This window comes from Rhipicephalus sanguineus, chromosome 1 (genome assembly GCF_013339695.2).
Source record: "Rhipicephalus sanguineus isolate Rsan-2018 chromosome 1, BIME_Rsan_1.4, whole genome shotgun sequence".
In the NCBI taxonomy this organism is placed as follows: domain Eukaryota; kingdom Metazoa; phylum Arthropoda; class Arachnida; order Ixodida; family Ixodidae; genus Rhipicephalus; species Rhipicephalus sanguineus.
The window spans coordinates 111,965,016-111,988,328 of NC_051176.1; the positions used below are offsets into that span (position 1 = coordinate 111,965,016).

At 43.5% G+C, this 23,313-nt stretch overlaps 2 protein-coding genes across 5 annotated transcripts in view; both read right to left on the bottom strand.

Annotated features, from left to right (window-relative positions):
- LOC119396215 (E3 ubiquitin-protein ligase COP1) overlaps positions 1–13,335 on the bottom strand; it is a 49,772-nt gene extending 36,437 nt beyond the window's left edge. The window contains exons 1-7 of one of the 3 annotated variants that reach the window (XM_037663329.2): positions 12,948–13,335; positions 11,946–12,005; positions 11,761–11,858; positions 10,246–10,307; positions 10,038–10,157; positions 1,468–1,536; positions 1,324–1,383 (exon numbers count right to left, since the gene is read on the bottom strand). In XM_037663329.2, the coding sequence (XP_037519257.1) occupies positions 1,324–1,383; positions 1,468–1,536; positions 10,038–10,157; positions 10,246–10,307; positions 11,761–11,858; positions 11,946–12,005; positions 12,948–13,084 (606 nt within the window). In that variant the 5' untranslated portion in view covers positions 13,085–13,335. The remainder of the gene's footprint in view (positions 1–1,323; positions 1,384–1,467; positions 1,537–10,037; positions 10,158–10,245; positions 10,308–11,760; positions 11,859–11,945; positions 12,006–12,947) is intronic. The other 2 variants (XM_037663339.2, XM_037663319.2) reach the window with 2 other exon arrangements.
- Positions 13,336–17,365: 4,030 nt separating this feature from the next.
- The window catches only part of LOC119396228 (uncharacterized), a 51,654-nt gene continuing 45,706 nt past the window's right edge, over positions 17,366–23,313 (bottom strand). For both annotated transcript variants that reach the window (XM_037663353.1, XM_037663368.2), the window contains exons 13-14: positions 21,939–22,132; positions 17,366–20,291 (exon numbers count right to left, since the gene is read on the bottom strand). In XM_037663353.1, the coding sequence (XP_037519281.1) occupies positions 20,060–20,291; positions 21,939–22,132 (426 nt within the window). In that variant the 3' untranslated portion in view covers positions 17,366–20,059. The remainder of the gene's footprint in view (positions 20,292–21,938; positions 22,133–23,313) is intronic.

Consider the following 23,313-nt stretch of genomic DNA (forward strand, 5'->3'; position numbering starts at 1 on the left):
AATGAAGGTCAAAGTCCACTTATTGCATGTCTAGCATCAATTTCAACACTACTGTCCCCGAATGTGAAAAAAAAAAAGGTTGAAGGTTAATAATGACAAACAACTTTATTTATAGCAGACAAATGAAGAAAATGCATTGCACAAGGAAGCATGTAATGCCATAAAATTGTTATCCCGTGCAATACAACTCAAAAGAATACCATGTGAAGTCCACTAAACAAGCAACTATGTAGTTGCAATCATGTATATATGTTATGCATTCCCTGCCTAACATGCAGATATGCAGAAGTGATGACATCCTTAAATATCTGACAATGGCAAACACTTCAATGCCACCTGCTACTGCAATGCACTCATCACAGCCACAAATTTGGTATTATGCAGGATCATATGTGCTGATTAGGAGTCTATCTACTGGCTTCTAACATCTGAATATGAGCCCTTCTTCCATAACAGGAACTCACTTGGACTAGTGTTCAATGTAATATTTGGGACACACCCATTAACTACACAAGCTCACAGCATACTTATGCAGGATGGCTAGACCCTTCTCTGGAAGTTTATATACAGTGTACACTTACTTCCATCTAAGGAAGCGTACGCTGTACCTGTACACTTACTTTTACTGTACACTTAAAGGGACACTAAAGAGAAACAATGAATCGGTTTAGATCGATAAATTGTGCTCTTAGAACTTTAATGTCGTTAATTTCGCCATCATAGGCTCATTAATAAACGAGAAAATCAAGTTCAAAGTTTCATTTTTAAATTTCGCGCCGAAATCCCCCCGCGTGACGTCAGGGATTTCTAAGTATTTATCGTATTTTGGCGCCATTGGCTCAACAAACTTACCCCAAACTTGGTATGTTAAGTCTATGGCCCCCTCAGAAGACAATGTACTTCATTTTTACCGATTAGGAACTACGTAGTCCCTAGTAGGCGCCGCCAAAACATGTGACGTCACGGCGAATGGTGCGGAAACTTCAGGGTGGCATCACCACCCACCTTTTGTTCTTGCTCGTTTTCTCGCTTACTAAGAGTCTTCTCGCAGCAAGCGTGGTGTTTTTGGTATCGTGAAAGAGTACTTTACTAATATGAGAAAAATCGTTTTGCTCTTTGGTGTCCCTTTAAGTGCACTTTCATACACTTAAGCGTAACGTGTAAGTAGTGTTCCGCGTACTTGGCACACAACCATCAGCAACACAAGCTCACAACTTTCTTCCACAGACAGGTTAGACTTGTAACTCGTGATTTCAATGTGTTATTTGAGCAATTTAAAAAATTTAAAAAAACCACGGCATCACCCTGCAAGAATAAACTTACCTCAACACGTTTAAGGTCTTGATCAATGAAGCTCAGCTCAGTTGTAAGCTGGTGCATTTGCTGAAAAGAGAACCGGCCAAATGAACATTTAACAGAGTAACAAAAAAAAAATGAAACAAGAAAAGCTATAGTTAAGTAGGTCACCTCTTGCTTGTGCTTGCGAACTTGTTGCAGAAACTCTCTCAGAAGTTGTGCTTGGGCTGCTTTACAATCCTGCAAAATAATAGCCAAAAGTAAACCTCATTCATTCGCTCTAGCTGGCAATATGATCCTCCTAGAGCTCTTCAAAGCGTAGTTACATCAATAACTCTAATCAAAAAGCAATAAATACATCACATGAATGGCAAACTTATGGTCAACTAGGGATGTACAAAGACCAATTTTTTATAATGAATGGAGTGCTACTGCCAAAAGCAAACAGGACATTGAATACATAGATGATGCTTACAAATAATGAAAAGCTTTCCCTAAAAAAAGTTTCCACATCCTAGCATGTAAAATGGTAACGAGCTTCTCTTATTACACTGCACATAATATGACAGGTGGCTTATCAGCAACACTTATGGAGCATTGCAAACAAGGCCGAAGAGGTCACAAGAAGAAGCCCTGGAATGACAAGCAGTAGATGACTGAGGGAACTATACTAAAGCCAGTTTTGTCAAGAAAACATAGCAAAATATGGTTGAAAAGTGCTTTTCTTGACTGCTTTTACATAAATGGACCAGAACAAATAAGCACACTGTTCACATACTGAGCATTTTTTTTTTAGCACGCTTGGTCAAGAATTATAGAAATGAAGTACAGCAAGGCAGCCTCATTAGACAGTTAGCACATGTGGGCATATTATCTATGCAATCGTAAAAGTGCGCCGTATGTGGCAAGAGCAGACAGAGAAGTGTGACTTACTGTCAAACTGTAATGGTCGCAGTACATATTATTGCGATTATACTGAATGATGTTGCAACTAAGAATATAACCTGAAGAAAACTAACAAGTATAGCATCTGTAAATATAGTACTAAACAATACCAACATCTGAATGCCTTATCTGGGTGAAATTTATGCCCTCATGATCAAGATTTCACCAAAATAACCAATCTGGATCCTTAAGGGATGGAAGATGTCCTACAATGTAATGTGTGCCTTATGTCCATTACAGCACATATAAAAGTTACATTTCTGCTCTAGTTTTATGCTTGACCATGCACAGTTAACAACGTAAAATATTCAGACACTATTGGAAAAATATTTTTGAAGGCAATTTACACCAAATCAAACAGGACAATATTCAATGTGTTCACTTAAACTTCCTAATATTCACATACAACTATGCACAATACACAATATTTCATGGTCAATGCACATATTGATGGGTATGAGTTGGCACTGCACACCACAAGATCACTACACATCCTCTACAGGACCACCCATCAAACAAATTTACTGTAATCTTAAGTCGTTGCTCCCAGCTATTGCCAACAACAGATCGAATGGAATAGCTATCACAACATACGCTGATTTTTCAAGCCTCTTTAAAAGGGGTGCACATCAACTTTCTTTGGCTTGTGGATCTGCCAAATCCCATGGAATGGATCTTTGAATTGGTTAATAGGCTCTATGCAAAGGAAACATGAATGTAAACAGCTCAAAAGTATAAATATTAACAGCCATAAAATCTCCTGCCACACAATAACCACACACCATTTTCACCTTTCCCCCCCTACTTGGCATTAAAGGGACACTAAAGGCAAATATCAAGTCGATGTTGATAGTTTAAATAGCGGTCCAGAAACCTTGTAGTGCTACTTTTATGCCAAGGAAGTGCTTATTTTGAAATAAAATCATGTTTTAGTGGTCCGCATCGCGTTAGCGCACTTCAAATCACCCGCCTGAAATCAGTCTTTCACACGTCATTGCTGCCGTGCCCAACGTAGCCCGCCTTTAATGCGCGGCGGCATGCACCATTCGGGCATCCGGCAACATCACATGCATGCGGCATTTTGTCAAACTTTCTGTCAGAGCGACTTTCACGAGTGCGCAAAACACACGCGGCAGTACGCGCTACTGAAACTACCACTGAGACGCGACCGCGTGAGCGAAGCAGGGCGCCGGGCGAAGCACAGTTCGGCGAAAACGGAACCTTTGAACCACGCGCGCCGTTCCCCATGGCAAAGCCAAAGAGGTTCTTTTTCCATGAATCAAACAGAAACGAACAAACAGCATTTTATTACGTCTCTTGATGCATGGAAGGTTCTTTTTTTTTTATTGCTGCTAGTTTGATTACTAGTGATTAATTGTAGGCAGACTCTCATACGTCATCGGGATCATTTTGAAAATGTGCCGCTCGTGGCGCTCATAGCGTGATACATTTAGCTTAATTTCTCGGTAAGTAGGACACTGCTGTTGATAATATTGCTGTTTTAGACGTCATACATTGAGCTTTCACTCTGACATAAATTGTTATTTCCCCTTAGTGTCCCTTTAACATACACGTAGTCAAAACCATGGACATTCAATGAGGTTGCATGGAACACTATTCCTCTATGGAACGATGCCTTTGCTGCAGGTGAACTCTAAACGATATTTAAAGGTGACACAAGCACTTAGAACACGCTTTCTTTTTTCGTTGCATGATTTAAATCGACAAAAAAGTACACTCATCAGAAAAAACAATGTCCGGCTACTTGTTTTCAGTTTTATATGGTTCTTTAACTCATACAGAAACAAAGCGCTGCCAACGAAATATTATACTCAATTTGTTGTATCTTGATATACATTAAATGTTAATTACATGGACGTTGAACTGTATAACACGCCCTGACAACAGAACACTCCTCTTAAGATGTGCCCTAATTTAACCCCTTCAGGGTTTTCGCCGTACATGTACGGCAGAAGCTTCCTGGTACCAAAGGGTTTTCGTCGTACATGTACGGCATAGCGTTTATTTTTAAAACGCGCGCCTTTTTCGATCATTTCTCTTGTTTGGCCTGTGCTTCAACACTTCGGGAATATGTGGAATTTTTTTCATGCGCCGATGTCTCTCCGTTGTATTTTTTTTTTCGCTTCCCAAAACGGCGCGCCGCCTATCGCTTGCCCATCCGAGCGCGTTCGCGGTGCAGCTGGTTTAAAGTGCGCGCCTTTTTCGATGATTTCTCTTGCTTGGCATGTGCTGCCACGCTTCGGGAATACGTGGAATTTTTTTCATGCGCCGATGTCTCTCCGTTGTTGCTTTTTTTATGCTTCGCAAAATGGCGCGCCGCGCGCCGGCTATCGCTTGCGCAACCGAGAGCGCCCGCGGCGCGGTTTGGTTTCAAACGCGCGCCTTCTCCCTTTTCTCTTGCTTGGAATGTGCTGCCACGCTTCGGGAATTCGTGTAATTTTTTTAATGCGCCAATGTCTCTCCGTCTTTTTTTGTTTTCTTTCCAAAGAGGCGCGGCGGCTTGTAGTCTCGCATCAGAACGCGCGCACGCGGTCCGGCTCGTTTCGGTTTCGTCCTTCGGGTGGTTTTCGCTTCTTGCGCCCGCAGAGCGGATGGCTGTTTGGTTTCTAATCTCTCAAAGGGTGACCGCTTGTTACTCTCTCATTTATTGCACCCCGGCGCGCGATTACATCTGTTTCCGCGCGGCGCTAAATTACACAAACGACGCCGCCGTGATTGCGTTTCCTGTTTTGGGTTCTCGGAAAAACTAACTACGTCTTGTTGGCGATAAGACGAAGTATTACTGTAGCTTTTTCACTCGTTTTGCTTTCCGGACGGGCGCAGAACCATAGAGTTTTCTTCCGTGCGCTCACTAACGCAGTTCGCTCACGCTATGGAAGCGCGCGTCGGTTGCGCTGCTGCCGGTGAGTCGAGCAGCGATTCTTCCGATGCGGACTATTCCCCAATTGCCGATCAGAATCTGATTCATTGGATTTCAGTTCGTCAGACGAGGAGTTTTGACGAGTTCAGACTCCGATGACGATCAAGGAGCGACATCTGAAACGCGTGCGCGGGGAGCCATGCTTCAAAGACTATCACACGCTGAAAAGTTTTTAGTGTTTGAGCACGAGCGTTTTTAACCGGAAACGTAGTCTGGTACGCTTATTTTTGTATGTTTGTGAGCTATGTTTAATACAGTGCATAATTTTTATTCATAAAAAACTGTGAAGCTTCTTTTTTTTAGGATTCTGCTTGATTTTACTACGAATAAACCATATGTATGTAGCAACAAAACTGATTTTTTTGCCACTTTACGGTCACGAAAAAAAATTTTAGACAATTTTTTTCTTAAATAGAATCGCCTGAAGAATTTATTTCAGCAATAAAAAAATTACACATTTTTGGACTGGATTTCGCGAAAAAATTCGACCCTCAAAGGGTTAAGTAGGGGTGTGCGAATATTCGAAAGTTTCGAATATTCGTCGAATATTAAATTCGACATATTCGTATTCGATTCGAAAATCGTGTATTCGAATAGTTTTGAATATTCGATAACTTCGAATATTGGAAAAATTCGAATATGCGATTCGATTATCATGCATAATATAACTCGTGTTCCACATTTCTGCTGCGTTCGTAAGCTAAAAACGTTGCCGAGAGGAGCGATAAACATCGTAAGTACACGGAGGCACGATATCTGCCTGCGATGAGCGCCCCAATACGTATGATTTATTGCTGGTGCATCTCCGACGTGCAGCGCTGTTGGCTATCATGTAACCATACATTTTCAATATTATGCGGCCGTAACGTGCCGCACTACCGCTCCTTCACTATGCGGGACCACTTCTGAAAAAAGACAGTGACCCATGTGACTGGTGGCGGACTGTAGGCACCTTCAGATACCCCAGTCTCGCAAAGCTTTGTCCCATGTACCTCCCTATCCCAGCCACTTCTGTTCCAAGCGAGCGTGCATTTTCATTGGCAGGGGGGGAGGTAATTGTCTTTGTTAGAAGGGAGCGCCTGCTGCCTGATCATGTGGAGCAACTCATATTTCTTCATGATAACATCTAGTGATTACATTCATTGTGCCGTGATATTTGCTTCTGTTGTGATGTGTATTGTGCTAGCCAGGACATTGTGTTCTGGTGATAGCAGTGTATGTCGTGTTGCCAGTCAGGCTGTTAATGTTTCTTTTACAGCGAAAGCAGTTATGAGATCATTTCACCGGCCGTTTTTGGCGCCGTAGATGCCCGCCGCCGGTGTCCGTAACCAGTATCGCTCGAAATAAGAAAAAAAGGAATAAGAAAAAAATTCCAGGATGGAATGAGGTTCGAACCTGGGCCCTCTGCGTGGGTGCCCAGTATTCAACCTCTGAGCCATGCCGGTGCTTGAAACTGCTTTGCAAAAAGGTCCTATACAGGCTTCATGTCGGGAAGGAACCATATTAGCATATGCAATATAGCGTGGTAGAAGAGTAAAATAAGCACCAAGCGTCGCACAACGCGAATTCTGTAACCAGGCGTCACACAATGCGAATTGCGCAACGAGTAGGTTGTTGAATGCTTCCAACGCATTACAAAGGGCTGTGCCATAATTCTTCATCGTCATCAGGCACAGCATCAACAAAGTGCGCATAATGCCTTACATGCGTTTAGCAGGTACCAACGCTCTCTGTAGAATGACGAAAAATGGCACAGTGCCTGCTGCCCTACTTCTTAAAAATTACAATGATTTATAGCGTAGTGGGTTCCTCGCAAGTGCACTTGTATTGGTTGCCAAGGAAGCCCATAAGCGCATGATCCACTTCCTCGGGGTGTCAGTAAAATTACAATGATTAATAGCGTAGTGGGTTCCTCGCAAGTGCACTTGTATTGGTTGCCAAGGAAGCCCGTAAGCGCATGATCCATTTTCTCGGGGTCTTAGTAAAGTTCTTCGCCCCCCCCCCCCCCCGTCTCTCTCCCACGTCAACGTATGTTATACAGCATGACGGGAGAGGGAAATAGCGACCGGGCGTCACCCAATGCAAATTACATAACTGGTGGGCCGTTTAACGATTCCAACCCATTACAAAGGGTTGAGCCATAATTCTTCATCGTCATCAGTCGTTGCGTCGACAAAGTGCCCATAATGCCTTACAGACTTGTAGCTGGTGCCTCGCTTCTCCGCAGAATGACGAATAATGGCTTAGTAGGTGCTTCCCAACTTCACAAATATTGTGATTTATGGCGTAGTGGGTGCCTTTCTAGTGTAATTGTATTGTAGCCCCAAGAGAGCTTAGCGGGCTCTAGAAACGCCGCTCTTCCAGCTTTCGCTGTGACTGTGCTGCGGTTTCAACGCAGGCCTGGCATTTTTTTTAATCGCTACGTGTTAAATGAAATATTGTTACTGTGGAGGCATTTTTCCTTTGATATTCGATATTCGATTCGATATTCGAAGGTCGATATTCGTATTCGATTCGTATTCGAAAAATGTGATGTTCGCACACCCCTAAATTTAAGTGTTTCCCTTACACAACTCAAAAGACTATGACACTTAACCATATCACAGAAGTAACCAATCACATTTACTTCACTGGAAAATCGAATTGACTGAGGCAACAAATTGCAGTCACAAAGTAATTGATCACTTCTACATTACTTTTCCCCCAACATTCATTCACGTTGCACAAATACAGCAAATAGAAGGAGCTGGTCTGGATCTTTCAGTGTGCGCCGCTGCCCTTCCCATGTTTATCCTCACTAACAATAGCTTGCCAAAAGTTTTTTCAGTCATCATCCATTGTTTTCTTGTGTAGACATGAGCAGCAACACTGAAAAAATCACCCGATGCACTTGCACATAGGAAGAGCAGTGCTGTAATGTATAAGCACATCGTACCCAAGATTGTGGTAACTCGATGTCACAATGCACGCATCTTGGCCCTCTATGAAACACAGTGCTTTGCTGTTGCTGGCACTCATACAGGATGCTCCTGCTATGTCCAATGAAAATCTTAAAATGTTGTATATAGGTGATTTCATGGCACCAATGTCAAATCAGCTGACCCAGTCAAGCTGTAGAAGCACTGGCTCAATTCGTCAGCCAACATCTGGCAGAGCGTTAAAGATGAAGAGAGAAATTCTGAGCACTCTGGTAAGCTCGCCTGTACATGTGCATACATAAGGCTGCTGTGCTCTACTGTAGTGCCCACCGAATTCTAGTGCACAAAGCTGTGTCATTTGTCTCATTAAAAATAGAAATGGCTACTGGAAAAAAAAAATTGAATAACAGAGACGATAATCTCAGGCAATCACATTCACCAACACCTTCACTTTCGTGACATTTTACAAGAATAGCGCTGGACATGATGCCTGGAAGGAACAATGCCTCACCTGCCATGGTGGTCTAGTGGTTATGGTACTCAACTGCTGACCCAAAGGTCGCGGGATCGAATACCGGCTGCAGCAGCCGCATTTTTGGTGCAGGCAAAGATGCTTGAGGCCCATGTACTTTGATTTAGGTGCACGTTAAAGAACCCCAGGTGGTCAAAATTCCCAGAGCCTTCCACTATGGCGTCCCTCATAATCATATTGCGGTTTTGGGACGTCAAACCCCCACCATTATTTTACTATTAGGAAAGATGCCTCATGAAATCTTGTGAAGGTGAAAATATCGGTAAAAGTGACCACATGAGAACACTGCCGCAATGAACTGTGCTCAGCGATAGCAACGTGATACACAGACCAGATGGCGGCCAGCATTTTTTACAGCGTAAGCTGTTATAGAGTCACTCCAATAGATACTTTTGGTGGCTATGTCCACCCATCTGCCAGTCACTAGGAATGAGCACAGACCCTGAGGGAACTACTTGGTGCGTGTGCATTGTAAGCGAAGAGCGATGCCTTGCTGTGTCATCTGCTACTGCACCCAGTTCCAAGTGCCAAGCACTGCTTGGGTCGCTTGTGCAAAAATGTTTTTGCACAAGCAACACAAGCCAGTGGAAATTGCTCAAAATAAGTATTTTCCAGCATATCTTGCACTGGCCATAGCATTCTTTATGGACCACCTAGCACACGTACTTTTATAGCCTTGACAGCAGTGAAGGGAGTGCCACACTCGTTTGCCCTGATCTTGCCAGTCTTGTCTGCACTTTTTGTTTATTAAAAAAAAGCATCTCTGCAGCGTCAAACTGCAAATCCTTCACAACATACTTTTTGGATGATTAAGCACACCTGACTGTATTTAGACAAACATATGCAGATTAAACCATTACATTTTATGCTCAGTAATAGCAGTAAGCATCCTCAAACTGTTTACGACCGTCTTTTAGGAAGCTACTATTCTAGCTTACACTGTGACTGCGCTGCGTGTTCCACACAGGCTTGTGGTAATTTTTTGTGCCGCTTGAAAGTGCTAGGTGATTACTGGGGGAACAAATCATGATGCATCACAAATGTTCCCATTTTCATTGTAGACCAGTATGTAGCAGTTCAGTGTCCCCAGCACTCAGCAATGGCCCGATACAACACTAGCAGCAATGCTGCTCCAAATATCACATTTCAATTGCTGTGTACTGCACACAACTGTATAAGAAAAGTATTCCATCACTTACAAAACTATCAAACATGTAATTGATTACTAGGAATTATGTGTAGTTTGTTACAAGTCTGAAGGCAATGCACATTTTAACTTTGAAAAACAACTATTGCCAGCACTATAAAACACACTGAAACCACACTCTTAAAGCACAGTACACCTGTGGGTACCAAAAAACCTCAGTCAATGTTCTTTTCTTGCTGAGAGTCAAAATCTACTTACAGCTTCCAGCTGCTGCTTCTTCTGCGAAAGAACGTCCAGCATATTGTAGACATCATTCAAATTCATGCTGTCAGACTCCTGCAGAATAAGTTCATGTAATTCTGACACTACTGGGCTATTCTGAAAAAATACAGTAGATATGAGCATGCTGTACAGACTCTGCAGAGAGAGGAAAAAGTTTTTTACGGAAATTCTGCATTTCACTTACGCCCTCCAACTTCAATTTCTTGTCAGCAGCCTTTTGCTTATACTTCGTAATAAGCTCATTCACTGAAATAACGAGTAGTGAATCATAAGAAAAAAACATTTTCCACAACCGCTATAGCAAAGCAGCTCAGGAAGATCCTTTAGCACCCAAATTATTGTGAGAATTGATTGTTCATTACTGGTTACAATTAACAAGAAACATTTTTTTAATAAATTTACTCTTAAGGGAAAATTTGCCCTTCTTACATGCCATAGTAATGGGACACATCATACTGAAATATGAAATTTATTTGAACAAACTGAGAAGCCCATAGACGTTGTTTCACACTGACACAAACATGACAAAACCCGTCATCATCATCGCTCTTGTCGACACATGAAGCGCTTTCGTATGCACAAAGCAACGCTCACCCTCCTAGACAAATACGAGGCCTTCTGAAACGCAGCTGTCTCTCTCTCTGAGTGACATTTAATGGCATCAACAATTATGCTGTTGAGACTATTCCAAGAAACAGCTACTTTTCGGGAGATATCTCTGAAGCGTGCCGCTATTTTTCAAGCATCACTGCCAGGCTAAACAGATGGCAATGGTGCAAGAACGATGTTGTTTTTCTGGACTGCTACTGCACTTAAGAATGCAAAATTGACGCCAAAGCCAATTGCTACAAAGGTAACAGGGTTGTAGCCAGAAACATTTTCATGGGGTGGGGGGGGGGGGGGTGTGTATTTAACCATACTTTATGTTCGTGCGTGCATGTATAGATACACATGCAAAACCAAAAAATTTAGGGAAAAGTTTGAATCACCCCCTCCCTGGCTATGCCAGTGCAAGGTAATTCACTACCAAGGTAACCATAAGGGCCAAAGACAGCTGAAATGAATCCAGGAGATCCATTGCAAACACACATTTTGCGGACATTACTACTTCAAGGCACAAAATTGCTGTTTTTATAACAAAGGTATTCAAGAAACAAAAGGCCACTTGGCACTTGATGCAGTGGCTAAGTAAGTAACTTTTAATATCCCAACATATGAACAAAATACATCTACTGGTCCTTCATAGGCATTACAGCTACACAATGCACTCAGCTTACAGTAACCTCATTGATAACACGTTCTGTCACGGCTTTTATGGCTGCTTAACTTCAAATAAAGCTTTGGATTTATCGCCACCTGAAGCCCATGTATTCAACGCACAAGTATCCGTAATTTGCGTATAACCGCACTGCTGAAAACCATGCATACTAAGCTGCCATTACGTGCAAATTGCAGGAATCAGCACTGCAAGATAGTGTCCCACCTTGGTTTTCCTTGTGCTCATCAGAATACACACTATTTCTCACTTGAATCACTGAAATTTACTTTGCCATACTTGACATGCACACTGTGACAAGCTCTTTCACCATGACACCAAGTTTAATGGCAAGCAGTCATAGCTAATTTTCAATAATTATTAGGAGAATTAAGCTTAAAGTCTATGCAGTTCGAATGCTACGCGTTAAACTGGATGACTTACGCAGAAAGTTCGGATAGATCTGCTCCTTCTTCTCAATCACAAAATTGCACTTTGGGCAACGGTTACTGTATTCCAGGCCAGTTGTGATGCACTTGTAGCTGAAAGAAAGCAAACCACACTTCAAAGCGATATTCAGGAAATGGCGCTGGGCTTACGCAAAAACACAAGGCACAGTGTCTGCTCACCAAAAAGTGTGTCCACAGGGCGTCATGTGCGCTTCTTCAATAACATCGAAGCATATTGGGCTACAATGAAGGAGAAAAACACGCAAACGAACATTAACGTACGCATAAGACAAACGCGAGAGTTTCTGATAGTGTTTTGTTTAAAGGGGTCATGAAGCACCCCTTGGGCTGATTGAAAAAACACATCCTGCGGAAAGCTGACACGGCTATGAACTGCTCTGCCAAATATTACAGTCGTTCGCGCCGCGTAATGGCCACAAGCGGAGCGCGAAGTTGCCGTTTCCCCAGGCACCCTCTTTTCAAACAGAGGCCGGTTCTCACTCTCGTCGGTGGGCGGGGCGTCTGTCCGCTGTACGTCGCAAGAGACATAGCATGCTTATTGGCCGATAGCCGACGTAAATCGAGAGCGGCGTTCGGATCAGATGCGCTTCTTGCCGCGGGGTGCCGCCACTTGCCGGCGCCGCACTCCTCAGTACACGGTAGCCGCACTCGCGCAAGCGAATCACAGCGGGAGAGCGATCGCGTTTCATGACGCGCGCTGGCGTAACTTCTTTCCCCCATGCCATCCCTCCCTGTCTAGCTTCCAGTGCGCTCGTCGGCACGAGAAAAGAGAGAAAGCGCTGGGAGCGTGCGCCAAACCCCCGTAACTCCGCTGATTCTTGACGGATTCGAGAAATTTTTGCGGCAATCGATTCGGGAGGCAGTACACTCCGATACTGAGGCCATTAGATCATTACTTGGAAAAGTGGTTCATGACCCCTTTAAGAGACCAATTTTGTAAACAGACGAGCAACACGCACGACTCGTAAAAACGAGAGGCTGAGGCAAAGCACTTATAACGTCTTAGCTTAGCAGGGTACCGAAGTGAATTGAAATCCGCCCGAGACTCGCATTCCTCGTGAAAATACAAGGAATTAGAACGACCGTGAAGTACTTTGACCAAAAAGGTATCGGCGATTGGATGCGCAAATGCGCAAGCTCGTGAGAGGAGGCAGTACGCACCACAAGAAATCGCTGTTCCTGTCTTCATATGAGCTGCTGATTCCATTTAGAACAGATGGCTGTCTTTTCCTAGCTCTTCGTATTTGATCCGCAGTTGAATTGGCCAAGGAAATCCTTGTGTTGTTGACTGACGCCATTGACACGACCTACCGGAGCTACTCGAGCAAGCACGTCTGCTCGAAGAACATGGATACGCTAGAGCACACGCAGACGATAAGCGAACAGGCTTAAAAACTTGGAATGATTATGGTGGGAAATTGATATCAACATGGCTCTATACGATCTGTTTTACGCTATTTTGCCACATAAGACGCAAAAGAAACTTCAAAACACCGTACATGAAGCCTCCTATTTGCCCCGAGCCGTTCCGAACACTATGGACGCTATGGATTGGATTGGATTTGTTGGATTTATATTCCGCGCGCATTGGCTGTCGAGGCTGCTGGGTACTGCTGGGCTGCTGTGCGGCTCTTTGCTGTGCGGTATCTGCCTGCCGGTTATGAAAAATATGTTCCGAACTCCTGCCCTGCCTGGCGTAGCTTCTACCTTGAAAATTTAGGCTAATAGATTCTGGTTTAGTCTGTAACAATGTTTCAGAAGCCGCAGTGGAAGTAAGGAAGAATGCATGCAAGCGCAAAGAGGACAACAGCTCGTGTGTTTTGTAGCATGGTGTACGTACAGTTCTCTGCTAGAAAATATTTAGTCCCCAACCATGCGCAGAACTCGCAGGCTTTACAAGCGCACACCACTGACAAGACAGCTGCCGCACATCAAGCCTCGCGCAAGCGTGTCACGTACCACGTAGTCTGCGCATTTTCCTTACTTCTTTTTTTTTTTTGAACACTTGTGCTCTATTTGCGATTTAGCGCTCCTCCAGCGTCTACTCCACTGTCTTGTTCTCTAGTACGCTTACAAAACCTGTAAGAACAGAGTGCCCAGCAAGTCCACTAAGAAAAAAAATGCTATGCAGCGACAAGGCGTACGCGCACCGTAAATGGAAGTTAAATGCATCTAAAACCCCGAAAAAAAAATTCATCGACGATTGCGATACTGCCTAATGCGAATTATGAGCGCAGCTTCGTGTTGGCGCAGCGCCAACTGTGTTTGAAGTTTTGGCTATCCGCAGTTGTAATGTAACATAACTGCCAGCGCTCGAGTGCTACGCACGCCACCTTGTGCATTGTCGGCGTCGCGAACCGAAGTGGTAGAGACAGTTTAGATGTTCTCTGGCGAAACGCCTACAGCCCCATGGCCCCATCACGACAAGCGAAGCCAACCGCAGTGCACGTGCCAGCCCTGCATGCGCACAAGCTCCAACCGCGGGGCCAGCGCGCGTGACGGAGGAAGAAAGTGAGGTTCAGTCGGTTCAATGGCTTGCGATATCGACAGTTCGCTCTCTTTCGTCCTCGTTCGCTCTATCGGTTACGCCGACGCCTGCAACGCCAACGGCGACGCCGCTCAACGCAGGAACGGGCGCCTAAGAGCTGCGCTCTAAAAAAAGGAAATACTCAAGTCATCCTAAATTAATGCACCCACTTTCGATTTTGTTTCTCAAGAGGCAAAGCCACGCACGTCGTGTGGGTACTCCAGAGATGTCATGACAAAGAACACATGACAGAACATAGCAGCTCGACACGTTTTATTATAGCTTAATTTATTAAGTGTCACACGAACACTTTTGGTCGCAGTCAAGACCGATCCGGATAACGTTCGATCTGGATCAGGTGCTGCTACACGATCACTTTTAATTGCAATCGGGCCCGATCAGGATCAACGTCACGATCAAGATCTGCACATTCTGCTTCTAATAAAATTGGTGTTTACTCCTTTAGAGTGCTGCCACAAGCAACTTCTTTTGTTCAGTGGTCTACAAATCGCTGCCTGCATCCTAGGCCTGAAACAATTAGTTTTGTAACTGAAACTGCTGCTTGGGCGAGTTGGTTCATGTTCACGACAAATCTTACAAGCGCAAAAAGACGGTACACCTAGGGATCGAGGCACACACACACTGCAGCAATGAACCCACACCAGTTTTGTAGACTGTCAGGGTCCGGACTAGATGATCACTCTCTCTCCTCTGCATACGTGCTTGTTTGTTTAAGTGCGTGGCATTTTAGGGGCCCGGCTTGTCGTCCAGTCTCATGCACATGGTCCATGGTCAGGCTCTCAGGCCTAAAACAAGGCTAGCAATGCTCAGAACTGGGCAAAATAAACGAACAAGGTGTAAAATAATATAATTAACAGAAATAACCATGAAGTAATCACAATAATTAACTTAAGGTCGCTAAAAACCCTTCAGAAACATACGGCTAACACCCACACCGCACAAGAGAGAGCGCCACCACCTCGCCAAGTGCGCGATTGCTCCTCCCACCGGCACCTTCGTCGCTACATCTGAAGGAGTAAACAACCCATTTGAACTCGCTGCAGCCGACATGCATCTCAACTGCTGTAACAAGCAGGAAGTTGATAAAGCACAGCAAAAAGTAGCGCGCATGTCGCACACCAAGTTGGCAAATCTCCCTAACAAGATTCTATTCGTGCTGGGGAAGCCCTATGTGCTAACCTCAAACATTGACATCATTGACGATTTGGTAAACAAAGCAGTGGGAGCTCTACACAGGAATCGCTGGGCGCCTCTGCTACGCACTTTTTCAGGTTTCACAGGAGTGGAGCTGCATTCAGTGCAGGACTTACACCAATCCCTACACAAGACTTTTTCTCTTGGGGGGGTTGGGAGGGAGGTAGCGGGCATACCCAACATAGCATGTAGTGAAATCAGTTTCGCCATTAAACGAAAGCTGAATGTGTTATCTCGCTAGAGCAGCTGCCAGAATTTGATGGCAATGCTGAATGCATGCATACTTACCTGCGTAGTTTCATGCATATTGTCTGCAGGATTTTGTTTGGTCTTTGAAGTTCCAAGTATTATCCAATCATCAAATTCTGCCACACTCTCGAATACACTATATCTAAATTTTCAACTTATTTGCACGTGGGAGTGTCTGCGCTTGATGGCATGCTAGGCAAAGCAGAGAGATAAGAACCTTCGCACAAGGGCATCTGCAAGCTTGCCCCTGAGAAATGGAGAAAAAGCTAATGTATGTTAGCAGCACTGTGCTGCAGCTCCTCTGACTGGCTAAAAATGCCACCATTACAGAATATGACACTATAGCAGAACTTGACAATGTCCAGAATAGCACCTTGGGATTAGTTGAAGCCAGAGAGTTTGGTTAGCGCAAGTCTCCTCCACATATTATGCAAAGGTGTCAAGGAAGCTGTGGCAAACGCATTGTCAGCTACATAGCTGTGTGTGTGTGTCACCTGTAGCAGCAGAACCCGATTGCGTGGGGGTACATAACAGGCTATACAAAACTAAAGTCAGGCACCCATGGGGTGGTATCCTGGACGTGTCGACTAAGTGGACTGTCCATTTCAGCATGCTCAGATTGGCTAAATCTTGACAGCGAGTGGGCTGGCACCAATAAGTCAATCCCAGCTTCAATCTCCATCCACTCAGTGCACGCTGAAACAGACAGTCAATGTAGTGGGTGGACACTTAACAGAATACCACCCCAGATGTCCCTGAAGTGCTTATTTTCTTGTGGCTTTCTTGCAATCCTAACGTAAACCGTCTCAAAAGTATTTTTCAAAATTTCGAATTCCCATCGACTGGCTTACATTGAAAGAAAATGCAAAAGAAACTTCCTTGCCATAGATTTGAAAAATATCATGATAAATTTAATTGTCAACAATTGTGCCCTCTGACCAACTCAAACTCCAGACAAGGATTGCAGCTAAATTATCAGTGTACCATGTTTGCAACAAATTTGTGAGTTCAAAACTGCTCTTTTAAAAACAGTCAAGTGATTAGCTGTCAACATGATAGATTTGATTACATACACTTTGCAGAAAATGTTTCTTTGTGGCTAAATCTCTAGGTAATCAGCAGTTGCACATAAATTTTTCACAAAACTAGATTTGGAACCATGTACGCAGGGTCAAAATATGCAACACTCATAACCACACACTACAACAAATACAAAATTTTCTGGATATACTGGATAGCACAATTTAATTACAATGCAGCCATTGCAGAAGAGTATTGACGATGGAAGCTTTCTCAGCAGTTGAAAGTCAAACAGGGTTACCGGGGCATGTGAGGTATAAACATCAAGTTATGGCTCTTAGAATACTAATGTTGCTATTCCAAACAGTCAACGTGAACAGGTTTTTTGATAACATGCCAACGTCCTTCCTGCATCTTTAGGGACAATCAATCTAGGAATAACATTTAGGAAGAATTGAACGAACAACAGCACTTTATTTAATATTAACGAGCTGCTTGACACTGTGCCAGAACAGTGACAGCACTTTTAATCTGGTTGCAAGCAACCACAAAAATGCTCAGAAACGAGTGAGATTAAAAAAATTTTAATCAATACCAATATATGAGGGAACATAAACAGTTCTACAATTACACCGGACTGCTTGTGAAAGCAAATAGTACATATAACTTAATGACACAAATTTATGTACACAAGTTCTGCCACAGATCACCAACAGTGCACTTTCAGCAAAAAACAGCTAAAGTTTGCAGTAACCCTATTGCAATTGTGCATTTTAAGAGATTCTGTGACCAGGACATCCTATGTCCTAGAGAAGGCAAAGTACAAAGAATGCATGCATACAAATTTGATAAACCTGTCTTTGATGCCCTGGCTTTAACATTGGCACAAAAGTTTCGACAGACAACATAAGCACATGTTGTATTTAAAGCAGCACTGTGCACCTCAAGGTTTACCTACATTCTGGCAAACATTAAGAACCAGAACATTCAATACAGCATGAAATTATTTACTTGTTCCGTGCACAAAAATTTTTGGTATGCATGATGATCACTCGATTATCACTATATAGCAACAGCAGCTAAAGCCTGAATGCAGTTTCCATGCTCTTTGTAACTATACAATGCTGCCAAATAGACTTCCATTCCTTCCATGTGGATGGCTTTCTACATGCACAGTTTTCAGCAGAACAAACTTGTGCGTAAAGGTTATATACATTAGTCTACAGCAAATGCATTTCTATGCTACATATATAACGACGTAGTCTCCAAAGTGTATGCTTCCTTGAAAGCCTTTTGATATATCACTGGAATGGTCTTGAACAGACAAGATTCAGAAAAAAAAAAGAAAAGCTTTCACCGGCTGTTTTTTAACAGGACTACGAAAAAGAAAACGACAACATTGTGACAGAAAAGCACACACATATGCATGCATAAATTCACAATGAAACAAGTACTTGTGACAGGACAAGTGCTACATCTGTAGGACTGCTACAGAATCCAACACTGTCAATATTTGGACTAAACTGCTGGCATCTGAAGGTTGAATACCATAATAACTGCACAATACGCACTCCCCTCACCAAAAACATAGTGCAATTTAAGATTTTCTGAATTGCTACACACTTCTTCATGGCCTAAGAAGTACTTGCAGTGTAATACAGTAGCCAAGCTCGGGCCAACATGACTTATTTTGTCAGAGCATTAAGGGGGTGCCCCATTTACAACACTGCGCAGACTAGCAAATAGCAAGAAAACCTGACCTTGTGCAAGACTTTCCAGTCTCTGAATGCACACGACCATACACATACGCCCTTGAACCCTAATGCTCTGCACTACAGACTCTCCAGTTAATAATAGGGGGGCCAAGACATCTGTCGCATAAAATCAAAACCGAGGGCACTGTCATGAAGGCAAATCCTCCAGATGAAAGCTCGTTCGGCTTACCTGGCAGTTTCAATTCAACTTTGGTGAAACAAGAACATTGTAATTACACAAGCTCTAAACACAGCCAGGAAAAAGTACAGGTTCATTTTTTGCATTTCCCCTCTCTTAGAGCGCAGACTCCCAAGTTCCAAATTCAGCCAGCTGTGTTAGTTTGAAAGACACTGTAAATTTATACTCAGCAAAGGACTCCAGGATGCACAAAAAACGTTGGGTCCAGATCACTTTACAGAAGAAAAAGACGAACAAGTGTGGTGCCAATTTACTAGAGCAAGCATTATAGAGCCCAGCACAGATCTGAACACAAAAGTGAAGAACTTGGCAAGTGCGCTTGACGAGTGTGCTAAACGAAGGTAGTGTGCAAGCACTACCCGCAAGACAGCGCTAACAGGAACGTGCTTGGCAAAACTGAGGACATCACAGATGTGTCAATGCACGCTTGTGGCTAGTGCCAAGACAGGTAGTCAACTACACTAAACGATCACCAAGTTGCAAATATCACCGGACAACACCTTCATACAACTGGACAGATAGCAACAAGTGAGGGAATGTCATCAGTTCTGCCAAATTGCACCGTTTCCTTTGTCTTTGGGGACACTTTTTTTTAGCATTGCTTTTATAGGAGAGGCTGCTTTTAGAGGTCTTCTTTGTGTAATCCAGCTAAAGGCAGAAAACCTGCACAATGAAGAAAAGACTTTCTTTTCTTGTCTGCACAGTTCACTGAACATTCTTTGGCTGTAGTAATTAGTCCGTGTAAACAGCACTAACGCTGGACTAAAAGAAATGAATATATATTTTTCAGAAAACTCATAAATAAAAAGAGCTCCAAGAGTGAAACAAATCTAAAAGTACAAGAGGGGAAGTGACATACACACACACTTGCATTCACACTCGCACATCCACTCACACCCACACAAGACCAAGAACCTCCTATTTAAATTACTAGATATAGTTGCACCAGAGCATGCACTGCCCTTGCCAGTCATGATGTTCTTTCTTTTTCCTTCTTCACAAGCATTCACCTAGCTGCGCAGGTCAAAGGTCACATGCAAAATGAGCATTGAAAGAGGTGTGCAAAGGGAAGCTCAAACTGAACAATACTGCGTATCTTCAGGCAGCCTTTTATGAGGGGTGAACACCACTATGAACACGGACCTACTGGTGGCTACAAGGAGCGGGTGCCTGGCACACCCAACCATTGCGTCCCCCAGAGAGTGGAGTTGCAATTTTGTCAGCAGCAGAGCACCGCGGCCCCTCTAAAAGCAGCTCTCTCATGTACGGGGGAGGGGGTGTACAGGGAAGAAAAATACGAGACAAGGGCTCAGATGACAAGTTCCGAGTCAGCGGCTGGCTGCGGTGTCACAAGTGCAGTGGTAAGCATGGCACGGTGATCAGCTGGAAGGTGTCCTCCAGTGCGAGGCACCACGAGGCGGGCGCTCGGTGTGGCCGTCACAATGCGCTCAGTGCCGGGACCCGACAGTCGCTTCCCCAAGATCCTAACTGCCGAGTACTTGGCACGCTGGTAAGCTTCCAGCACGCTGATGCCCAAGAGCCTGCAAGATCACCACCAAATTCAGCCAAATGGTTTGCACTGTCATGTGCTACAGGGCTCTCTTCTCCAGCAACATTTCTCTATCCTAAAATAGCACAATGAATTTCGCTACTCATCATTCAATAGTACCTAAGAAAATTAATTTGGGCTTTAACATGCCAAAACCACCATTTGGTTATGAAGCATAGCATAGTGAGAGACTCCAGATTAGATTTTGCCGTAAAAATGCATCCGAATTGAAATACATGAGTGTTTTTACATTTCGCCCACATCAAAATGTAGTTACTGCGGCAGGGATCAAATCCACAGCCTCAAGATCAGCAACCTCAACCACAAAGCTACCATGGTGGACACTCTTTATTGTCAACACAGCCACTGCAGTGGGATGCTGGTCTACCTTCAGAGAGCAAGTCAATACGATGCACACAAGCAACTACAGCACTACAAATGATGCATCTACGTAGCTAGCTGTTCATATAACGTACCACATGCAGTGGGGATATCTGACTTTGCTGCCACTACGGCAAGCCATGTGCAAGGTTCATGAGGATGATGTTTGATGCTTTACCAGAAAGCACAACGTCGGACCATTAATATCCAGCATCCGAAACCATTTTGAAGTTACGAGACTGCACAAAATGGTCAGTGCTCTCTCAATTTGGAGACAAATGGGTTGTTATACATTCAAATCCCATTATAACAAAGTTGAAGGGAGGACTGAAATTACTTTGAAATATCCATTACTGCCCTTTAGCGCAACATACATATCAAACAGGGTGGACAACTTCAAACACGCAAAGAAGACGATGACTTTGTGGCATGCCAAGCTGCTACATGGCCACACATATGATGAAATTTTAACAGAACAGAGAAAGATAATAATTGTTTGGGTTTAACGTCCCAAAACCACAATATCATTATGAGGGATGCCACAGTGGAGGGCTCCGGAAATTTCGATCACCTGGAGTTCTTTGATGTGCACCTAAATCTAAGTACATGAGTCTCCCGCACCTTCGCCTCCATCGATAATGCGGCTGTTGTGGCAGGGATGAACAGAGAAAGATTCTCCAGCCTATACAATAGCTGCGCTGTTCCAATGCGAAAGTTTTTCACTCCTGCTTGCCACATGCTCCATTCATGTTGTCAAACAGAACACCTAGCATGTAGCATACAACGTAGCAAAGTACACCAATACCACAGAGGAGGGAACAATGTTGCTTAGAATAACAGAGAGCTGAGCTAGTTGGTAAGTATTCATGTTAAAGATTCATGTATTCATGCTTGTGGCGTCTTCTATCTTATGTCTGTATTTGCACGCCCTATCTCTTTAACATGAATGTTGCTTAAATCGTCAAAAACGCAAACGACCTTTCTTCATGAAAATCACCATTTTTCGACTCGTGTCTCCCCTTACAACAGGTTACAAATAATGCCTGGCAAAGCTGTGCGCAATCTTTAGTAAGACCGAGGCAGGAGACATTCTGCGTGACTTAGAAGAGAAAAATAAGGCTTTTAAAAGCTTCTTTTTTTTTGCTAAAACTTACCTAACACCACTTAAACATATTCAGTCACTCTAACACATTCAACCACATTTCAAAACTGAAGTTCTTCAATTAGAAGTGGAAACGAGGTAAACCTATCAACGTACCGCAAGCATACATATTCAACCAGCAGGGCGAGACCCACGGCAAGGGTGCGGATGCCAACATTGTCGAAGACCTTGACAACCAAGCAGGCACCTGAGACTGCGCTGCCCATGATCACCAACACAGCAGCTGTCTGCAGCCAGTGAGCTGTTGACAGGCCACTAGGCAGCCAGACCTCTCCACGTTCCAATTCGTACTGCATAATTGCACCACAAACATGTATTGAGCCAGCAGCCATAAACACAAAAATCAGATAACAGCATGGCATACATTATCACACCTTACATAGATACAACCGTATCCAGTCGAATCTAGGCCAGCCTCAATTGAAAGAGTTTTCTGTGTGCTACAGAGCCACGTTAATTATTTCTTGGTGTGGCACTGTTTACATTGCCATGAATTGTTGATAAACCTTTGCTATGCCATCATGTCCAAGAAAAGCTACATCTCATGAACATAATGTACATTTATGAAGACTACATTACCCTGATGTGTATTCACTCCAACTTGTAAATTTCTGCACAACTAACTTCATTGAGTAGCACGTACACAGTTGAGCAACACTTAGGCCACTTAAGATAGCCATGATTAGCTAATGACAAGGTCAGTGACAAAGGCTATACTGCATTTCATACACAGCACACAATGCTATGAGGGCTAGAAAGCTCTTGCTGCTAGCATCTGCAACCAAAAAACTGCACCGCATATGAAAGGTACACAGATATGTAGACAATGTAATTCTATGTAACGTTAGGTGTCATACTTGCATCCTTAAGTATGGCTTAAAATATTACAAGGAAACTTGGAAAGCACTGCAGACCAGAACAAATTTGCACCAAACGAAAGGGTGACATTTATGTGACCAGCAGCCACAGTGAACTGCTTTCACTCATTCCCAAAACCTAGGAAGTCACATACTGAATGCAGATTTATGCATAAATTGTGCAATAAGACATTGCCTCACATACACAAGCTGTAGTGATATATGAAGTAGTTATTTTGTAGAAAATGTCCCAAATCTAGCAGATCACACCCGACTGCATTGAGAAACTGGCCAAGTGAGACCCGTTTGGCCAGTTATTTGAAAAAAAAAATAAAGTTGTGGGGATATTGCACGGGAAAACCACGATATGATTATGAAGCACATCGTAACACCGGAATTTTGACTGTGGACGTCGTTGAATTTCACCTCCATCCAAATGCGTGGCTGGGAGTCAAACCCAAGCCCTCCTGGTGACACATTTGGATGGTCAGTTATTTGCATAGCTTCCACAGCATTGCCTCTAAAATATGAAACAGAGTATGGCACACATCACTACATCCTGTCACAAGTTGCTGCCTTTGTGTATAAAGTATCATGAACTTAGGTGACTCACG